We start from the raw sequence: 20,278 nt of genomic DNA on the forward strand, positions 1-20,278 counted from the left end.
AGCTGCTTGTTTTCTTTAATGAATGGTAACTTACGCTGTGTTCATGAAGAGCAGAACTGAAAGATTTAGTCACCCTGTGAGCTGGCGGAGGAGTGCATTTGTTTGTAAGAGCTGTTGGAGATGTTCTAGGAGAGCCTTAATCTCCGCTGAGATACTAAATGTGCTGTTTGCCTAATGCCTGTGATGCAAAGACGAAAATGCCCTTGGCATGGAGGAGTAGGGCTGGCTTGCTGATTTCAAAGGTTCAGCTAAAATGGGAAATAATCAGAGCCCAAGAACGTGTGGTGCAACCAAAGGACAATATCAGCATGATTTGGCAGTTTGCACATCTCGCATAAGATGCTACTTTGTTATATTTCATATATGGTAATTAGCATGTTAATTAGTTGTTTCTTGATGTGAGGGAATGTGGAGTTTGTACCCTTGTATTTAAAAGGGTAGAAAGAGGAGAAATCAGCTAAGTCTATTTTCACTGGTAAAAGCTGGAGAATTAGAGAGGGCAGATAAGATGACGTGTTTTATGTTATTAAGCTGCATGCTTTCTATAGGAGAAAACAATTGTTGGAGGTTACAGCATCTAAAAAATTTTGTGTATCTGTGAAGATAGGAGTCCACTCTGCTAAAATCTGAAAGCTTTCTTAAATTGCCCGTTTTGATTGATGTGGAGAATGGTGGCATTTAGACTGTGGGAATATGTATTTGAAAGAAGGAAAATCATGAAATATTACAGAAGTAACCTATGAAATAGAAATCTTGCAGAAATTGTGTGGTTCTCTCAAGAAGAGGGAAGAAGGTTAGAATACCTCTGTCATGCCGTTTACATATGTCTTGTTCAGGCTAAATAGCATGTTTTTACTTGTCACATATTTATGCCACAATTAATGACCCCAGCATGCACTAAAACTAGTAATAGGTAATGTCAAACACTGTGAAAAGAAGCATTTAAGACGAGTCAGTTCCCGACAGAGATGCTGTTCTGAAGGATTATATTCGTTGTCCCAATATCCAGTTTTCTCTCTTTTTCTTAGGTTGGGCAATAAAAACATGCTTTTGTGTTTTGGCTTCTAGGTGTTCACTTCCTTCTGTCATTAGCTGGGAGAGTCACGACAAAATCTGGAGTTTTAGTGTAACAGAAGAATGGCATCAATTCCTATCTGTGACGAGTGAAAAAGAAAAATTCTATTAGATATTAACACTCCTACAATTGTTATTAATTTCTTGTATTTACATATAAATTACCTTAAGGTGGTTTGTTTTTCATTTTATTCTTGCAGTTTCCTTTCTAATGTTTCATGCTGAAAGGCAAAGCTTTTTTGAATTTGATAACAAAACCCCTTCCATGTTAAAATGTGAAAGACTTTTTCTAAAATATTGCTGCTGCCGTTCACGAACTCTCCCTCTTTTTCATTGTATTTTGAAAATTTCAACTCATTTGTGTGTGCACATGTGTGTGTAAACTTGATCTGGAGTAACTTTATTCTGACACCAAATTTCGGGGGGTTTAGTAAGTAATAAAACACATTGTAAGTTTGGTACAATTGGTGTAGATTTGTCTCAGACCTGAGCATATGCATGTGGAGGGTGTGAAGCTGTCAGCTGATGGACACTCAGGAGCTGTGGCAGGAAAAGTGCCTTTGGGCCAGCAGGAGTGGAATGCTGTGTTGCTAGTTGAATTAAACTGAAATGGAGAGAAGTTGCTGTTTTTCTTACTTGTTTTAAAGGTGTGGGATTGTCCAAATACACCTACACTGTATCATGCGGGGGGGGGGGCGGGGGGGAGAGTTGATCTACTTCACAAGTCAGTAATGCATTGATTTTTAATCCTTCTACCAGGATTTACTAAGCTTTCAGAAACTTGTGAGTTACATGACGTCAAAATTGGACTCCGGAAACCTTTTAGTCTTTGAACCTGATTTCCATTCTGGTTTTGGAGGGAATGAATAACTTTTTATTTTTGCTTTGTTGTAATTTTCTTCTGTTTTGATTATTCTTTCAATATACTTATCAGATGAAAATAAGTGGTAAAAAGTTTATTTGGTTTTAGGGAGTTGGAACGTATTACTGCTCTTAAGAATCTGCCACAAGACTTGCATCTGCTAAGTTGATAAGTAAATCCTGTTTATCCACCTTACTGAGGCAGTAGCGATATCTTGTTCATGTTCTCAGTGTTGTGGATTATACTAGATTCATTGTTCACCTTGCTAAAGGGGATACAGAAGAGAAAGAGTTGCTTTTGTAAGTGTTGGGGTGGCGTGTGTGTTGTACAAAACGTCGTAGAAGTCCATCTTGCAGCTCTTGGACAAACTATTTGAACTACTCCGTTCCTCTGAAGCTGCTTCGTTAGCTATTGCAAGTGAGATTGGTGCCTGGGAAGAAGAGGTGAGAGGCCGACTCTCATTCAGCTTGTCCTTGCCTGTTTCACGATGCTGGGTAGCCTGCCTGATCTTAGCCTGCCACGAGGAAGATAGATTGAAGATGTCTAATATTAGTCCTTGATGTAGTAAATGAGCTTGAAGATAAGCTTGGTAGTTAAATCTAAGTATTCGTTAACCTTTCAGCTTTTTGAGGAGAATGTTGTTGAACAAGACCAGAGCAATTTTAACCGATGTTAAAGATGCTAGAAATCTGTCATTCCTGGAGCATATCTGTTAGCGTCAATGAGGCTTGTAGTTAGGGATGAGGAATGGTGATGTAATTCCTGTTCGTCTTAAAGAATCACCATGATACAGTAAAAGTGAAGCTTGATGTAGAAATCTGTACTTTACTGTAGAAAAATATTAACACTAATACAAAAGGCTATTATGAGCAGGTGATTCTCCTGCCATGCAAAAAACATCTGCACTAGCCTTCGGAAGCAATGTTGTCTTGCATCGTGCAAGAGTTTTAGTTTGGGTGGCTAACACTGAAGTTAGTACTGATCTTAAATGGAGTGATTGGTGTCTGGCGCTGTAAGCGAGGGCTGGCGACTGCCTAGCAACTAATGGTGTCATGTTGGCCCAGCTCAACTCAGATAAGGAACAAAAATATTTTCCTCCAAATCCAAACTGAAAAATATAGAGGTGTGTGTGGGGCACCGGCAGTGCCTCTGGCGCAGGGCAAGCTGACAGGAGCACTTGCTACCACAGTGTTGCAGAGCAAAGTGGGGGAGCTGGTGGCTGCTCCTGTTTCTCCTGGTGTGTTTTTAAGCAGTTACAGTCAAACGTGACAAAAATACAGTGTACTGATATGACCATTAACAAAGAGAGAAAATTAAAAGCCCTGCTGTCCTTATGTCCATCTCTTCTCTCTTTGGAAATGTCTTTGTCTTCAATTTTTTGCCCAAAACATTTAGCAGATGCTTGGTTTCTTTTAGTGTTTTAAGAAAGTGAGTCTTCAGAATGACTCTGACTTATAGATTCACTAGGATTACATTTTATTCAGAATAGAGGGTTAGTGTTTGATTGATATTTAAACGCTTGTTGATCCTGGACGCCCTGTTCCTCCTTTTAAGTGATAGCAGCAGCAGCAGCAGCTTTCAACGACCAACAACCCTGTTACTGCTTCCTAATATCTTTGGTGTTACTGTGTAGAAGGTGGAGATCAAAGGGGATCAAATAATTACTTTCTGGCCCCCTAAGTTCTCATTGTGTTTTTTCAGTAGGCTACAGCATTATTCAAATAATCAGCATACCTAGCTGTGCTGTTAGATACATGCTGTGCTCAGGTACTGTCTTATTCCGACGTATGTAGCTGGAATCCGTAGAAGTTTACAGTCTGTTACATACCATATACTGATCTTGCAAGCTCTGATGTATCTGTCAGTGTCAGCTGAATAATTTTGCTGTAGTAAAGATCTTCTGACACAGGATGGAAGAAAGCCAAGTTACATTTATGAAATTTCTAACTTAAGCAACAATGCTCCGCATTTAAATTGTAACACAATGGTAAGAGAGTACAGTACTTATGATGGTACCAGCATCTAGTTTGTTTTTATAGAGTTTTATAAAATGCTGGAACAGTTTCATGCTGTTTGCCCCACGATGGAAGCTTTGGCTGCAGACAGTTGTGAGTGTCTCCCTCTGGTCGTGGTTTGTCAGGTGGCAAGAAAATCCAGCGCAGAGCTAGGTTATCTTTTTGAGTCTAGCCACCATCGTGATTTTTCCTGTGCTGTAGGAAAATGAGTTCAGTATTCTTACTCTGACCTTTAGAGAGAGGTTTCCTCCATCTGTACTTGATACTCAGTTTTGTTTCTTTTAGTTTGGCAAGAGGCAGACAAGAGACTCTTCCATTCCTGTGAATAGCTGGGCACCAGTGGTTCTGCCCAGCAAGGTGTTAGTTTTATGTTAGATCAGTGCTATTTTGGCATAGGGAATGAAAGCAGAATGTGACCTTAGAAGTAAATTTAGCTAACATAAAACAGGACTGATGGATGATATATAAACTTTGGAGGATGAATCTTGTAGTTAACAACTGCTGACTAAGTCAGTCCTTCTTAACTTGACCGAAGATGCTGGACTTCACACTGAAAGAGTCGGGGCATGGGCACAGGTTCTGTCTGCTGTCACTGTCACCAGAGAGGTGGCTTTTGGGGGAGAGGTGCGATATGCAGCCATGCAGGATTTTGCACAACTCTAGAAAGGCTCATCAAAGCCCATAGGCCACTCCGGTAGTTTAGGATCCTTTCAGTCTGTGAAGGAGAAAGGGGGGTGGTGCGTGCATGTGCTGCTTCATGCCTTCTCTTAACGTGTACCTTGCTGAACATTGTTTGAATACTTTGCCTCTACAAGTGGGAGAAAACGTAATAAACAATTCCTTCCTCTAGCATAGGGCTAGCTCTCATATGACAAGGCTTTGGTAGGGGATTATTGGATTCAAGAAAATGAAGTTTGAGAGAGTGTGTGTTGTTGGACCCATTCTCTCATAAATAAACTCTTTTCATCCTTGTGTTGTGACCTGATAACATTAGATGTTTAAGAAACTTGTTTTTTTCTATATTTAAGCCTTTCATGGCTGGCAGAACTCGTTTCTTTTGCTGTCCGCTTTATGAACAGCCTTTTAGCCCACAAGACATTTGAGTTAAAATACCCATGTTTGCTTTTGCATGGGAATTACATCACATTTTCCTTCAACCTTCTTAACCTTCTTCCTTCAACCCTGTGCAGCGTCCTGCTGTTTCGTGGGCTGAAGGGTACGTGTGCAGGCTTTAGAAGCAGTTGCAAAAGGGAGGCGAGTACCTGGCAGTATGGCATCAGAGGGAACGTTGCTGTTACACAATAGGTGAGGAAAGGACTAATGAGAAATGGGTGAAAAGAAAGGAATGTGGAATGGCGAGGAACAAAAAGCGCTTTTTTTTTTTTCCATATTAGGTTGTCTTGCTGTTTGTAGACTATTGTGACTTATCCTTTTAAGTGGTTGAACTGAACTTTCAGTGCAGCGTTGTACTTGACTCTGACACATGATAAAGCATACAGTGTGTTGGAAGCAGGACCTATCATAAAGTTGTTTTTTTAAAAAAAAACAAAATAGAACACAAGAACAAAAAAAAGGCACCCAAGTTTTTAGTCTGTTACCTCCAGTTAATATCGAAGAACAAAATGCTTAGCTGGTCTGTTAAGAGTTGTTCTTAGCCCTTCAGAACTGCATGTGATAAGAAGATGATTATAGATTAACTAAGTATTTCAAATTGTCCTTAACCTTGGGTGATAACAAAAATGTGAGTAAAACCTTTACTACTGAGTAGAAGTGTGCCAGGGCTTGCATCCTTTCTTTCCATTGAGCAATTCCATCTCTCCAGAACTCGTGACATTCCTGACCTGCACATGTCAGCACAATAGAGAAGTGTGCGTACACTGCATATTTACAGCATTATAAATCTTAATAAGGGTTTATAATGATGATATTGTGGTTGAATATAGGGTCTGATTACTTCCTGAGGGATGTAAGAGTGCAGTCCTCTGAAGCCAAATTGTCAAACACTAGTAGGTAAAAATTGGGTTGAAGAAAATGTTTTAGGACTATTACAAAACAGTTATTATACAAAATTAATTTTATTGCTATGCATTTAACTGAACTAAGTTTTGGCATAGTTTAATTCCATGGAATTTCTAGTTCCAGTGCAGCAGTGCTTTTAAATTTGGGTTCTGTATCAATGTTTCACTAGCAGAGCTATCTATGTAAAGTATATAGAAAATCCTAAGATGCATAAGCGAGAAACATACTGGTGAGTGTAGTTTAGCAAAGACAACTAGCACAACTTACTCTGAATGTTGTGCTTTAAAATTCTGTAGTTACAAATCTGTTTGCATGGCCTGTGCTCTAAATTGTGGTATAGTGAAGCATAAGAGTAGGTCTAATACTGTACATGTGATCACGCTTGCTTTCTACTATATAGCCTTGTATAAAGAAATCTGTGCGACAAATTCCCAGATGAGATCAGAAGAGGGTTAGACAATATTGGATGTCTTGTAATGTCCTTAGGAAGACCTGTGTTAAGAGTTTCTTGTAAAAGTTGATTATTCTAGGGGTAGGGGGTTTTTCCAGCCTTCACAAAATGGTTCCCTAACCTCCAGTCTGTGCTTTTTTCCTTGCAGACCTTTCAGCAGCCCAGAGAAAATTTGCCCATTCTCTGAGAGACTTTCAATTTGAATTCATTGGCGATGCAGAGACAGATGATGAAAGATACATAGGTAGGTAAGAAGTGACTGTAAGTGACTATATTTTGTCATGCCATCCTGCAACATGATTAAACATTTTTTCTGGTTTTGTATTACAGATGCGTCACTTCGTGAGTTTTCAAACTTTTTAAAAAATCTGGAAGAACAAAGAGAAATTTTGGTGAGTTGCAATAAAAATTTTAAAAAGCTGTACATACAGCAAAGAGTAAGATGAAAGTCAGTTAAAGTTGCTTACTGCTTTGTTAACCACCAAGGTGTTGATATCAGTGAAAGCTTTTATTGTGCAACCTCTGATTCTGTAGTCTGGAGTTAGAGACTGCAGCTAGTTCTCATTAGAGAAGAAAGCTGTTACGGTAAGGATAGATAACTATGAGTTGGTTTAAAATGGTAGTGCACTGATAAATTATGGCTGAGGTGAATGGGAAAACTATTGTAAGGTTGTTTACCATTTACAGTAAAAAGCAAGATGTAAGGCTTAATAATGCAGCAGGACACACAAAGTTGGGAACTTGGCCAAATTTGGATCCAAGATCTTTGTGGCTCCAGCTTCAATATTTATGTGGATTTGGAGTGCAGTCTGTTGGCTGGATGCAGTAGCACACTTACAAACCTTTTCATTGTAGGTGAGCTTTCTGGTGGAGGGTTGCATCTGCAAACATCTAGTTGCTCTGTTCTGTAGAAGGGAATGTTCTCCATTCATGTGCCTCTGATTAATTAGGGTTTTAGTGTAATATGGGTCAAACTGGCTGCACGTAGACTGTGGGTTGAGAGCTCTGCAATACATCTTGCTATCTTGATTTCTGAAGCTGTCTAGAAGATGAGGAATTTCTTTCTGAATGGTACCATGATTCTCCCCTGCAATTGCATGCCCAGCTTTCATTTCAGAACGAGGATTCATAGAGCAGATGTGTACCCAATTTTCTTCTGAGCGTGGTCAGACCCTGCATCTAGGAAATGCTCTTAGATCTGCCTAGATAGCAATTATGTTCCTCAGTATTTGCAATGTGATTATATCTTCATCTTCCTGGAATTCAGTGACCACTTGGCACCGCTGCAAGGAAACTGAGACAAATGTGCGTTCTGTGCTCTTCTCTGCCAGAAGCTGTGCCTGCAGTGTAGGAGTGTGGAGATAAGTGAGAAAAGAGCTTGTGAACAATATTTTAAAAACATTTCTCTCTCTGGCAGTCCTGAGTCTGGTAATAGCCATGGTTCCTTGAGTGTGCCATATTGTGTTGTGGTGTGGTTTTCTGATCTGGAACAACCTTTGGGTCAGAATTAGGATCTGTGTGGTTCCATGCATTTCACTGAAGAATATTGTCCTTACATAGAGACAATTTTTCAGTATCCCAAGTTGTTTTACAAAGTTGTACGGATTGGCTCTAGTGTGTTTGAATGCTGCTTTTGTTTTTTGTAATTCTGAAATATAGTCTTTACTCTGCTTTTTCCTGCCATCCATAGCTGTATTTTATTTTAATGAAGTTGCACACATCTAATTAGTGAAACTCTTTGGGAAGTTTTACAATGAAAAATACTTTATAGCCTGTCACATTATTTTCCACACTATTTTGATAGCAGATTTTTGAGACATGTCAGCTTCAGGACTTCAGAATTGTCTGGCACGTTTCGGTGACTGTATCAATACATCTTCAGCAGTGATAGACTACCAAGACAGTAGGCTGCGCAGAATCCAGTGCTTTCTGTCTGTATAGTAAAACACTTCTGTTTTTCAGACTGAATGCCACAAAACAGGATTACTTATTTTTTTGGTATGATGACCATGCTTACACAGAAGGCATTGTCACACTAAAAGCTAATTAATGTCAGTGTCTTGATTAAGAAAAGGATAAAATTATTATTTGTATTTGTTAGAATTAGTTTGATGAAAATCTGGGGAGTGTGAAATATTGTGGGACAAATATTTAATTCCAAACAGAAGCAGAATATTTTCTCTGAGTTACCAGATGCGTGGCCTTTTCATTGCATCTGTAGCCTAGCAAATACTATGTATCATTTCTAGAGTGAGTTAATGTAACAGTGGCCATAAGTCTCTGAGAAAATAGTTGTGTGGTGACAGGTAAAGGTAATTTTCAACAGCTGCTGCTCTGACTACTTTTTTTCTTTTTGACTTCTCAATGGATGTTTTGACAGTGGGCATGAGCTCTAGGGATACTCCCATGGAGAATATTAGGGCATGTTGCACTCACAGATGTTTGGAGTCAGGTTAGGGATTCAAAGGCTTTCCATTAAGGTGCAAAATATGTAGCAGGAATTTTTTTCAAAAGCACTCAGTCTTTTTTAAGAGTGCTCTTTATTCAGCATTTTTGCCCTGACCATTGTGAAGAAGACCAGAAGGTTTCTGACTGCTCATTTCAGTTTCATGCAGAATTGCAAATAAATTTCTGTCACATCAAGTAAAATTAAAGAAATCAATGAATAATTATAGAACTGAGGGCATTTCAGCTACTGCTGTGCATTTGAATTTTTAGATATTTGAGAAAAGCGTTATTTTTTTTTACAGCCATATTGTAAATTAAAGAAGTTTGCACTTTAAAATACATTCTAAGCTGAAATTAAATACTCATCACCTATACTTGCCATGGTTTTCTGAAAGTATGGTTTGTGGTGAATCCAGAGTCCATAAAACTTTATATTAGTGTTTGCTATAAATATACTTGTTTGGGTATCATTTGTCCGGTGAATATTTATTTGATGGATATTTAATAATTTCATTCCGATGTTAGTCTTGCACTTCATGGCTTTACCATTTCTCCCATCTCCTTCAAAGGCTGCTGAAATTATATGCCAACTGTAAAAGGATTTAGTTGCTTGTGAAAAGGGAAGTTTGCATTAATCCAAGCATTTCGCCGAAATTATTATGGAGCGGCCAATACAAAAACAAATAACGCTTTTCCATAGCACCATAGTTTGGTTACGTGCCCCAGGGCAGACAGGGAATAGGTCACTTTGTCCCTGAGAATATTCTGGAAATTATTTTTATGTGTTCAGGATGAATGGAGTCGTGGGACTTACATCCTGCTCCTTCGATAATACAAAAGTGTCATGTAAGTGCAGGGATGAAAGGAAGCTTCACAAGACTAGACGGAAAAGGCTGGGGACAAACAAGCACCAACATGGTGATGTGGAGATGCTCTGTCCTGCTACCTAGCCATTCTCCTGCTTGCCAGGGAGAGCGGCAAACCTCCCTCCCAGTCTCAGTTCTGACAGCAGAAGCAGGTTTGATTCTTGTGATGGACTTGGAACAACAGGCTTCGCTGGTTGCCCTCATTTAAGCTGCAGTGATGAGCAGTGCAGTGCTACCTGGTGGGTACTGATCGCCTCTGGTTGTTACCCCTTTTATCCTTCTCCACCTTCCTTTTTACCACCTTCATAACTCCCTTCCTCCATCCTAGTCTTCTCCCAAATAGCCAGCCTGCCCCTATTTACTTTTTTCTGTTGATTCCAGTCTTGGTAAATCATAACCAAATTTGATAGCACTTGTACTGTTCCCTTAGTAATCTCAGCAGTACTTGGCACTACTGGTGCAGTCACCCTGATGTGCTGGCTGCGCAGGCTTCCCCTCCCTGGAGTCCTCCATCCTGCCCTTCAGCTGCTTCTAGAGTTCACCTGTTTCTCACATAACTCTCCCTTAACCATACTGGAAGTCCAGTCTCGGCCCCCACGACACTGTCTGTAACTTTTGGCAGCATCTCTCACAGTTACGGGCCATGTCCAGCAGTCTCTCAGGTCCTGTCCAGTAATGTCTCATGTTTGGTTAGCTTACTCCCATGCCAGCATTGAGTGATTTGGCTGCATTTGCCTGCAGCTCTGCCAGAGGTGTCACTTGTGGCAGGGTCACGTACACCTAGATGATCTGTGATGAGTGCTGGTCTAACCTGTTCTTAAAAAAACTTCCAGGAACAGGGATTTCTTTAGTTTTACTCCAGTGTTTATTCTTTTTTTTTTTTTTCCCCACCTGATATCCATCCTAAGTCTGCTTTACTGCAAGTTAAGCTGGGAGCTTTTTGAGAACTATTCTACAGTACTCATGGAGTAAAACTGATTGGTTTTCCTTCTTATTTTCACTGTTACTGTTTCAAAGTGGTGTTTTACATCTGTATTTTTCCTTATTCAATTGAATTACGCTGAGTTTAGACCATCTCTCTTTTATGTCAAAATTAGTTTTAATCCTGCTTTCTGAAAGCACTGACACTTTCTCTTTGATTTATGTCACTCCACAAGTATGTTACTGTGGTGGAGTTATTTGTAAGTCACACTATTAATTGCTACTGAAAATTGGATCATGCAGGAAACTTGGCTATCGTTTCGTATATGATGCTTGAAATGCCCTCTTAGCTGAACGGGTATTTTTCATGGTAGTTTTGCAACCAGGATGCTGTTTTCTCATTCTTCCTGGGTTTATTTGTTAAGACCAAGTTGCCACCTTTGCTTTTGAGAATGTTGTATCAATCAGCGTCGAGGACTTTGTTGAGGAAATCGGCTACGGTGCTGATCTCAAAAAGGAAACTAGATACTGTTCTTAAGAAATTTAAAGTAGCTTTTAACCATCTATAGTGTGTCCCAGGACTTTTGAGTATCAAAGTTGCTGTGTCTGGTCTGTAACTTTCTCAGTTCCTGCTTTCTCCTCCTCTTCTCACTTTCAAGTTGCTGCTGCATTTGCTCTTCTGCCATCCTCTGGGACCTTGATGCCTCTCCCTTTGCTTTGCTTTGCTGAGTTCCTAAACTACCCTGAAGCAAAGCCCCTTCTGACTTGAATGCAATTAATTATTCAGTTGTGTAATGTAGGAACACATCTGATTGTTCTTAAGAAATCCTTACTTTCCTTAACATCCAGTTTTGTTAGATGGTTTGCTATAATTCACTGAGATTTTTTCCATTGTGAAGATTATTAGAATCTGCTCTTGTCTTACAGTCAATTATTGGTTTATTGTAACTCTCTTTCCAGTTAAATATTGGTTTTATAGCTTTCTTCCTTTTTGTTTTCTGAAATGCATATGAAAAACCCTTTTTCTTTAGGGTTTTGTTTGCCTCTTGCCAAATAAAATGTGTTTTTGCCTTTGTCTTTATAACTTTGTCCCTAAGTACTTGTGTATTTCCTTTTTACTCCATCATGTTTCTCTTTGTATAGGATTTTTTGTACAATTATAGTCACCTTACTTCCTGTCATTTCCCAAGGCAATGTAAATGCGCTGTTTTCCTTTGATATGGTCTCATCTATTTCCTGCTACAGTTTTGGAGCACTTCTGTTCCTTCAGATGTCTTTGGAGGAAAGATGCTACATAGTTATTTTTTGAACTTTATTTCCCCTTCTTTTTCTTTTTGCAAGAACGGAAGACTGTTTTTCTTATACCATAGGTATATTTGCAGTCTTGGCCTCTCGAAAATTCTTTTGCGTTCTTTGTCAGTTTTACCAGGTTGTCAGAATCAAATTCAAAATAGCATATTCTGAAAAGTGGAATTATTCCCAACATATATCAGGAACATGAGAAACTGTTTCTCAGTGGATTTTTAAAGAAATACCTCAGAAAAGTCACTATTTTATTCTTTCCTCTTCTTCTGCATCTTTTTTTTTTTTTTAAAAAAAGGAAAAAAGAGGAGGAGATGTTTCCCAAGTTAAAAGAAATTGTTAAGGTTCAAAGGCATACACTCAAAAGGTTAAAGGTAGAATTTAAATAATCTGTGCAAATATGTGCATATACTTATTTATACTTACTTATACTTACCTCTTGTGATGAAGTTTTTAAGTGCCTGAGTATTTATTTCATAGGTTAAGTACTCACTTAACACATAATTTTCGTGAATAGCTTACTATTACCTTTTGTTCAGTGACTCTTTGTACTTAGTTTACACTAGTTTGCTGTGAGATGGTAGTATTAATTTTTCTGAGCTTTTCTTTGGTCCTCTGCACATAGGTATTTAAGGGTTCGTAAATCTTTATCTTCACAGTAATCTGAAGAAATCTGTGTGAAGGAGCAATCAGTTTACTTGCTGATTTAGGGTAAAAAAAAAATCCAACAGTTTTGGATGTAAGATGCATTCAAGATCTGTTCAATAAGGGTTAAAGATATTGTGTAGTACTCCATATGTTCAGGTCCTTTTAAGTCCACTGACAGTGCAGACTACTAAATATATATGCCAAGGCAGTGGAAAAGACTTAATTGGTGACCACTTCTGAAAAATTAGGCTGCCAACAGCAGATTGAACATCCCAGATGCAGAGATAGAGGTACATGTAAAATGGAACTTCTCAGGAACAGCATGGGACTACCTTAATCACAGGACCTAGATCCTTTTTTTCCTTCCTGCAAATTGTCAAATTTGCTAAAACATTTTCCAGTTTTAGAAACGCGCAGAACAATTGCTGCTGTATCTCATTGCCCAGCCTTCACTCTTCCTCTGCGAGGCCAGGTGGCAATCATGTAATTATCAGAATATGGAACACGAATGTGGAACTACAGCTACTTCAGGCACATCTTTCTAAGTTTTGGTGATACCTGACATTGAATGTTTTATTTATTTCTTTATTTTTGAATGTTACATACAGTCTTCTGAAAATGTTTTGAGTTACATATGAAATTGTGCACCTATCTAAAAGAAAGATGACCGTTATCTATACAGTAGGAAAAAAAATGTACAAAGCCAGTTCTGGATGCGTTCCTCCCACCTCTAAGTGAATATGACTGAAAAGTTCTGTTACCACTAGCTGCTTCTTCCAGATAACCTTGTGGTCTCACATACGTCAACATAACTCATTAGAGAATTTTCATTCTGTTATTTCATCAATAGGAAATGTTTGGAATTTGCATTGTAAAACTGTTACCAGTTTGGATTTTGCTGGTTCTTAATAACACCCCTGTTTATTGTGGAGGACAATAACTGAACAGTTCGTTCTTGACTGAACACTGAAGTTGTTGTTCGCTGTTGGATTCCTTCCCTTTTGGTGGCATCTTTTTGCTCAGTGATGAGCTTTGCCATGAACGAAGAAAGTGGGCATTATTCTATTTGGTTTTCTGAGCAGCCTTTTTGCTTTGTCAAGGTCTTTATAAGGCTGCTGATTTCAAAGCGTGGACTGGAAGTGATTCTCTGCTCATGCGAGAACCAGACCGATGCTATGGCGTGTCACGCTGTTCAGGTCTTGCATACTGGGTTTGCTAAGGGAAGGTCTTCCTTTAAAGGAGTTATCCACAGCTTTCCTCCACTTCAGATGGGGAAAAGCTGTTTTGTTGCTGTTTGTGAAACTCTGTCTCTATTTCTTTTGCTCTTTGTTGTGTTTGTAGCTTTGTAATATTTTTATCTTTAGAGTGGAATGTATTTCATAATAATAAACATTCAAAACCCAGGACTATTAAATAGCTTTCAGTAAACAATCTTTACTAAAAATGACTGTCTTGATTTAATTATCTTTTTTTAAAAAAGGAAAGAATTTATTGTTTGTATTGTTTGCTTATCATACCAATGTAATTGTTGAGGCCAGCAGTTTCAAGGCAGGTGAATCAATGTAAACGGCCTTTCAGAGCAGAGTACAGCATAGCAGATAGGTCAGAGGAGGCAATTTTAGCTGTCTGTCCTTTAGATCATTCATAAACTTCCACTGAATGGGAATTAACCTTTGACTAGAAGAGAGGACTTGGGAGTCTGCTGTTATATTCTCTGTAAGCCAAGGCTGCTGCCTTTAGAAGAGCTAGAAAGTGCAGAGCACTGGAGTCTGCCTGTATCGTGGCTTGTGGGGCAGTGGACCAATGGTCTAGGAAATTGCCCCTGGAACAATTTGGGAAAATTGTCATCATCTTACCAAACCTCAGAGGTAGTTTTCTGGAACACTTAAGAGGAATGTGATTTGTTTTGTTCAAGGTGCCTCCTGGCATCTCAGAAATGTACAAAACATTGTCTCTGAGACAGAGCTGTCCACCTGACTCTCTTGTTACCAAATGCCTTCCTCCACACCAAATGAATCCAGAGGAATGGACTTTACTTCTTTTTTTATAGCTTCTGCACACATGGAAAGACACACAAGTATTATGTGCTATGAGACCCCTGTAAAAATCCTTTAGTCTGTAGACTCTAGTCTTTCTAAAAACCAAAAAACTCAAATACCTGTGTTTGTAGTCCCAGTGTGTGTCTGAGGGCCTTTCATTATTTAAGATTGTAAAGCTACAGGGAAAGTTCTAGAGCAGTGAGACAGTCCAGACACTTTTACAAGAAGAAAACTTGCATTCAAAATCAAACAAATGAGTTTTGGATGTGGGATGCATTGACTGCAATCATCAGTGCTGCAGTTAAATACAAAACCAGTGCTGAGAAGCAGTTAGAGAGATGTGCCACTCTGTCTGCAGGGCACACTGGTGGGAGAGTTGGCTCTGCAGCTAACTGGGAGCACATTTGTGTAAGTGTAAGAGCAAATCACGTTCTCATGGGAAAAGAAAAAATAGAGACAAAAGCTTTGCAAGTAACATCTGATGTCCTCGGTAGTGGAATTGTATCTGCAAAGTTACATAATACAGGGTTTCAGGAATAGATCTTCATGCTTTGAAAAATTTCAGTAACAAATCACTGTGCAAAGCAGGAAAGCTTTTTGGAGGAAAAAACGATTTTTATATTTCCCTCTCCCCCAACATTGGAAGTATCAAGAATCAGCTTTTTTATGAGGCTGAATGTTACAATTTCTTAGGAAAAACACAGAAGAACGATATTTTCTGTAAGCAGAAGTGCAGCTGTAGGTAGTAAATTTCTTTATTAGAAAGTAAATTTCTTTGTTTAGCAGCAGTGTTAACTACTTTGTTATTGAATCACTGCTAGGTATGTCTCCCTTTCCGCCTTCTCTGTTGCACTCAGCAGGGCAAAGCTTCCTTCCCAGATCTAGTTTCATTGACACTTACTCAGTTTCATGAGCTGATGGCCTCTCTCTTTGCTTTGTTGAGGGGAGAAACAATCCTGCCCCTCTCTACAAATAAATCTTTCCAGGCAGTGCACTGGGAAACTTAAAACCCTCTCTTCTGTTTGGCATCTGATCTGCATTCCAGTTCCTGGGATGAGAATTGGGAACGCTGCACTCTGGTGTCGCTGTGCAGTCTGCAGCAAGCTGTATATTTATGGCTTCTTTTTCTTCTTTCTCAGTAAACCTGTTTTGTATGGGAAAACGCTTAGATTCAGAATGGAGCAGAGTCAGCATACGTATTTACCTTGCCACTGGAGCTGTTGATGAGCAATGTGTAATTTCCAGTTCTTCCAGTAAAGGCTGGGGTCTAAGGATGTTTTTAGGATGAAAGCTGGGAGGCCACGGCTGCATTTGTCTAATAAACAAACCAAATTTTGATTAACTTAGGCTGTTCTAGCCTCTTTTGCCGCAGTGGCTGGACTGAGCTGCTGGGACACCTCTTGTGGGTGGATACTCCTTTACAGCCCACGCAAGCAGCCTTCTTCCTCTGCAAGACAAGCCTGGTGCTGCCTGCGGGGTGAGCGGGAATTTGAGAGGCACTGCTCCTGCCTACTGCAGGAGGGTGAGACAGCGTGAGGAGTGCTGAGTGCTGGTGGATGGTGCTGTCTGGCAAGTTACAGTGCACAGGAAGAGGTGTTTGGGGATGCAGCTTCTCCCAGAACAGCTATACTCCAACTTCTCTGAGAAGGGAAGAAGTGACAGAGTAAACGGAGTCATCTTGTGGACTGGCACTGACTGGTAAGTTACCTGGTGGATTTTGTTGACTGATCAAGTAGCAAACAGCTGTAAACACACTTGCTAATGGATTTAGTGTGTGCCTTTGCGGGCTGCTCTAGGAAATGTTGGTTTGGCCCCCTAAATCTATGACCTGTTACATATTTCTTCTGAAGAACAGGGAGCTGGAAAAGTCACCATTCTGTACAAACACCAGATTATCACCATTCTGTACAACTTTTCTGCCTGAGCAGGTGGAGTTTTGTAAAGGCATCTAAAATTAGGAGGTATGCAGAAAGCTGAAAGCCTGCTTGAAGATGATGTTGGCAATGTTGGATACAGTGATCGTCTGAGGTGATGATGGCAATGATGATTTTATTGCTGCTATTGCCATGTTTATGTTCAAGTTAATTCTTTGACCCTTCCATAGGTGCAGCAAATAGAACACGAATAGCATAAGCAGTTTCAGACTGTCTGTCTAAGGCACGTGTGCACATCAGGTTAAACATTTATTAAAGCATTCCTGAAACTTTGACATTTGTAAAGGTGGTTAAGATACTGTTACCTGAGACATGACCTCTTTATATTGATTCACTTATGACTTACGCTTGCCATAGTTTGCACGCCATAATTTAAAGTTGAGTATATATTCCTTTCAGATAGGTTTGGATAGATCAGAAATACAAAGAGAAGAAAGGAATTATTTTGTGCCCTTTAAACAGTACATTCCTGTCATCAGAATCTGCCAGAATTAGAGGAGTAGATGGAAGAAAATTAATTTAAGAGTCAAGACAGAAGTTGAAAGATGAATGTGCAAGTGATAATGACGAATATATCAGTGATCCTTAACTTATTTCCTTATATGGGGAGAATTTTTTTTTGTCTACTGATCTGTTATTCATGGTTTTTTTAAAAAAAAGTGCTGTTTTGAGTTCCCAAGTTATACATAAACTAAGTTAGCAATGAATAGCAGTGTAATAACGTTTTTGTTCTGTAAGTAAGTACACATCTTTTTGTAGATTTTTTCATGACAAGCACTGGATTCTAAGTACTGGAAAACAGTGTGAATGCCTCCCTGTTTAGTATTGTGCATATTTTAATTACGAGTTTTGTTTTTATTTCTGCTAGTCAGAAGAACAGCTCTGTAATTCTCTGTTAAATTTAGCAGTCACATCTTTGTTGACAGTTTCTGTTTATACACATATAAACTCATGTACATGCTCATTTCAGTGAGGAGAAAATATTCCTCTCATATTTTTATATACAAGCCTGGTATGAAGCTCCATGAGAGTGACCAAAGATCTACAAAATACCACTTCACCAGGAAATACTCAAGCAAAGGGAGAACAGATCATAGATATCTGTATGGCAGGCAAAATTCTGCTGGAGAGGCATCTGTTAACAAAAGTTTAACTTGCACAAAATGAGAAACGTCTTTTTTGGAAGGAAGGGAGGCTTGTTTTTCTTTTGGTGAAAGAGTTACTGACGTATACCACTGGCAGCGGTGGAATCTGTTGGCAGTCGCTGAAGGAACATCCCATTTTGATTTAAAGATTATTTTCTGCCTCAGACAAATTCCTATAGTGGTTCCTATGGTTAATGCTGCACAGAAGTGTAGCAGACCAAGTGATTTGCAGCTAGCCATGCTGGTTTATAAACCACAGCCTTTTTAATTTCTGTTACATCAAGGTACTATGGTTTTCTTTAACTCGGAATGTTCAGCATACATTCGCTGCCTGTTGATCTTCATTTCACTTTTTTATATAAAGGTTCAAATGACTAATAAGCAACTTGTTACTAGATATTTATTTTTAACCCCAACCTGACCATTTAAGTGCTCAGTTGCTACATTTCAATGCTTTTAAAAGATTCTGCTAACCATGGTGCTTTTACCTCCTGAAAGCTAGCATCATCCTCCACGAGTTTTGCTCCGAGGAAGCGTCATAATAGCTTTCTCCCACACTTTGGCAGTATAGAGGAAACTGGCAGAAACAATTCCAACTTCTGAAAGTTTTCCAGAACAGAAGGACTATTCTGTGATTTCCGTGAGTGGTTCTCTACACTCTGACTTGTGAGAACACTTGCAGTCAGCAAAGAGAGATTGTTCAATCCTCCCAGGAAACTGTTTCTGGTGCTTGACCAATTATAAATCCAAATTACTGTTTCCTTTCAGCCCCTAAGAATTTCCAGGAAAGTTTTGGAAGCCTAACAACATTAAAAAAAATTAGTGTCCTAAAAACTGCCCTGGACACTCCTGCTAACTGCTGGAGTAGTTAGGATATATGTGTGCAGGCTGCCAGGTGGGATAAATCCTTCCTAGCACCACAGCTCAGCTCCTGTTGGGGGCATTTGGCTGCCCTGGCTCACTTTCAGTGGGAGTAGAGGCAGCTCAGGGAACAAACGGTTCTCCAGCCACCAAAAGCATTCCCAAAGCCTTGGGAGTTGTTCAGGATAGTCTGGGCTGGAGATGTGGCGAAAGTTGCTCTGTTGTCCTTCCCCCACCCTCCAGCTTGACGCAAGCATCTCCTGTGTCGTGATTAGCCCGATGCGACTGTACACTTCTGAAAGACAAAATTGACAGGTTTCCTTTTTCTTTTGCTCCCACCAAGGATGCACTAAAGGGTACTTGAAGTGTTTTTGACAAAATCAGGAAACGAGTGCAGAAAGAACGAACTTGGGCCACGAGAGCAAGTGCTCTGAAGTTAGGAAGTATCTGTTGTGTGGCTGACTGTGCAACATGTAGTTTGGCCCAGACTTGCCAGATGTTTGGGTTTGCAGTTAGCTACATAGGTTAGTGTGCTGCAGTGGCTGTTTAAAAATCTGGGTTGCTCTGGTTACAGTGAATTGGCAGGCTGACTCCCACAGCCTTGCATGGCTCCAGGGATGGGTGGGAGCAGACAGTGCTGTTCAGATTTGTGTTGTGCCAGATCTCTAATACATCCCTCTTGTGTTTTATGATAAGCGCTTTTCGGAAGTGTTCCAGAAGGCTGGTTTAAGCCTGCAGTGTTTTATCTGAAACTTTTCACATTTTGGGGGGGAAAAGAGGGAAAGCCTTCCGTCGTGTCTAAGGTGGGCTTCCATGGGGCGCTACCCGGACTCCTGGTATGGTTTACTCTGTGGGTGTGCCTTAGGACTGACACCAAAAGGATCCCACCTGCTCCTCCATGCCTTTAATGCTCTTGCCATCTTTTCCATGCTGCTGTTGCATGCAAGAAGTTCCAACCTTTGCTGAAATTTCAAACATTTTTGTAGATTTTAAGTCTTGTTTGCACCAACCCAACCCCACTCCATCTCCGGTGAAATTTCATGTGAACTAGAAATTGTGTTTGCTGGCCAGATCTAATAAGCTATGTCTTTCTGTCTTATAGTGGCATATTGTGTCCTTTTTCTTTCTCTGTGGTATGACTATGAGGCCGTTTATCATAAGTGCACTGGTGGATACTCACCCAGTCATCTAAACATCTTGTTTCTTGACTTTACACCTCTTGATTTTATAACTTAGGTTAATTTAAGGTTTTCTTAGTGTACTTAAACGTGTATATTTGGAAATACATATATCAGTGCCTGATAGCTTTAGCTGTGTGCTCAAAGGTTATTATCTGCTACTCAGTAGTCTATTCTGCAGCTGTTTGTAGTGTTTCTTGTTGTAGAAATTTTTGTGTCCCCAAATGAAAATCATTTGTCCTGTGTCTTGTTCTGGTGTTCAGTCACTGAGACCGTCGGCCTGATCTGCAAGACTGGCAGAAGTGAAGCAATTGTAGTTTGGCTGCTTTAGATTTTATGTTCCTGACAGTGGATTGAAATAAGAAATAGAAATTTTGTAAGCTTGATTGAACTCAGAGATGTGATTTTTTTGAGTTAGGACTTAAGACTGCTAACTTTCATGCTTCTCCTGTGTTTCACCCCAGAGCCTGCTTGCGTGTTTTGGTTTTTTTTTTTTTTTTTTTTTTTTAATTGCT

At 39.6% G+C, this 20,278-nt stretch overlaps 1 protein-coding gene across 2 annotated transcripts in view; it reads left to right on the forward strand.

The window, feature by feature from the left end:
* Positions 1 to 20,278, forward strand: part of ARHGAP10 (Rho GTPase activating protein 10) — a 161,644-nt gene that overhangs the window by 33,331 nt on the left and 108,035 nt on the right. For both annotated transcript variants that reach the window (XM_075421102.1, XM_075421101.1), the window contains exons 2-3: positions 6,570 to 6,665; positions 6,752 to 6,813. In XM_075421102.1, coding sequence (XP_075277217.1) covers positions 6,570 to 6,665; positions 6,752 to 6,813 — 158 coding nt within the window. The remainder of the gene's footprint in view (positions 1 to 6,569; positions 6,666 to 6,751; positions 6,814 to 20,278) is intronic.

This window comes from Opisthocomus hoazin, chromosome 5, assembly GCF_030867145.1.
Source record: "Opisthocomus hoazin isolate bOpiHoa1 chromosome 5, bOpiHoa1.hap1, whole genome shotgun sequence".
Lineage (NCBI taxonomy): Eukaryota > Metazoa > Chordata > Aves > Opisthocomiformes > Opisthocomidae > Opisthocomus > Opisthocomus hoazin.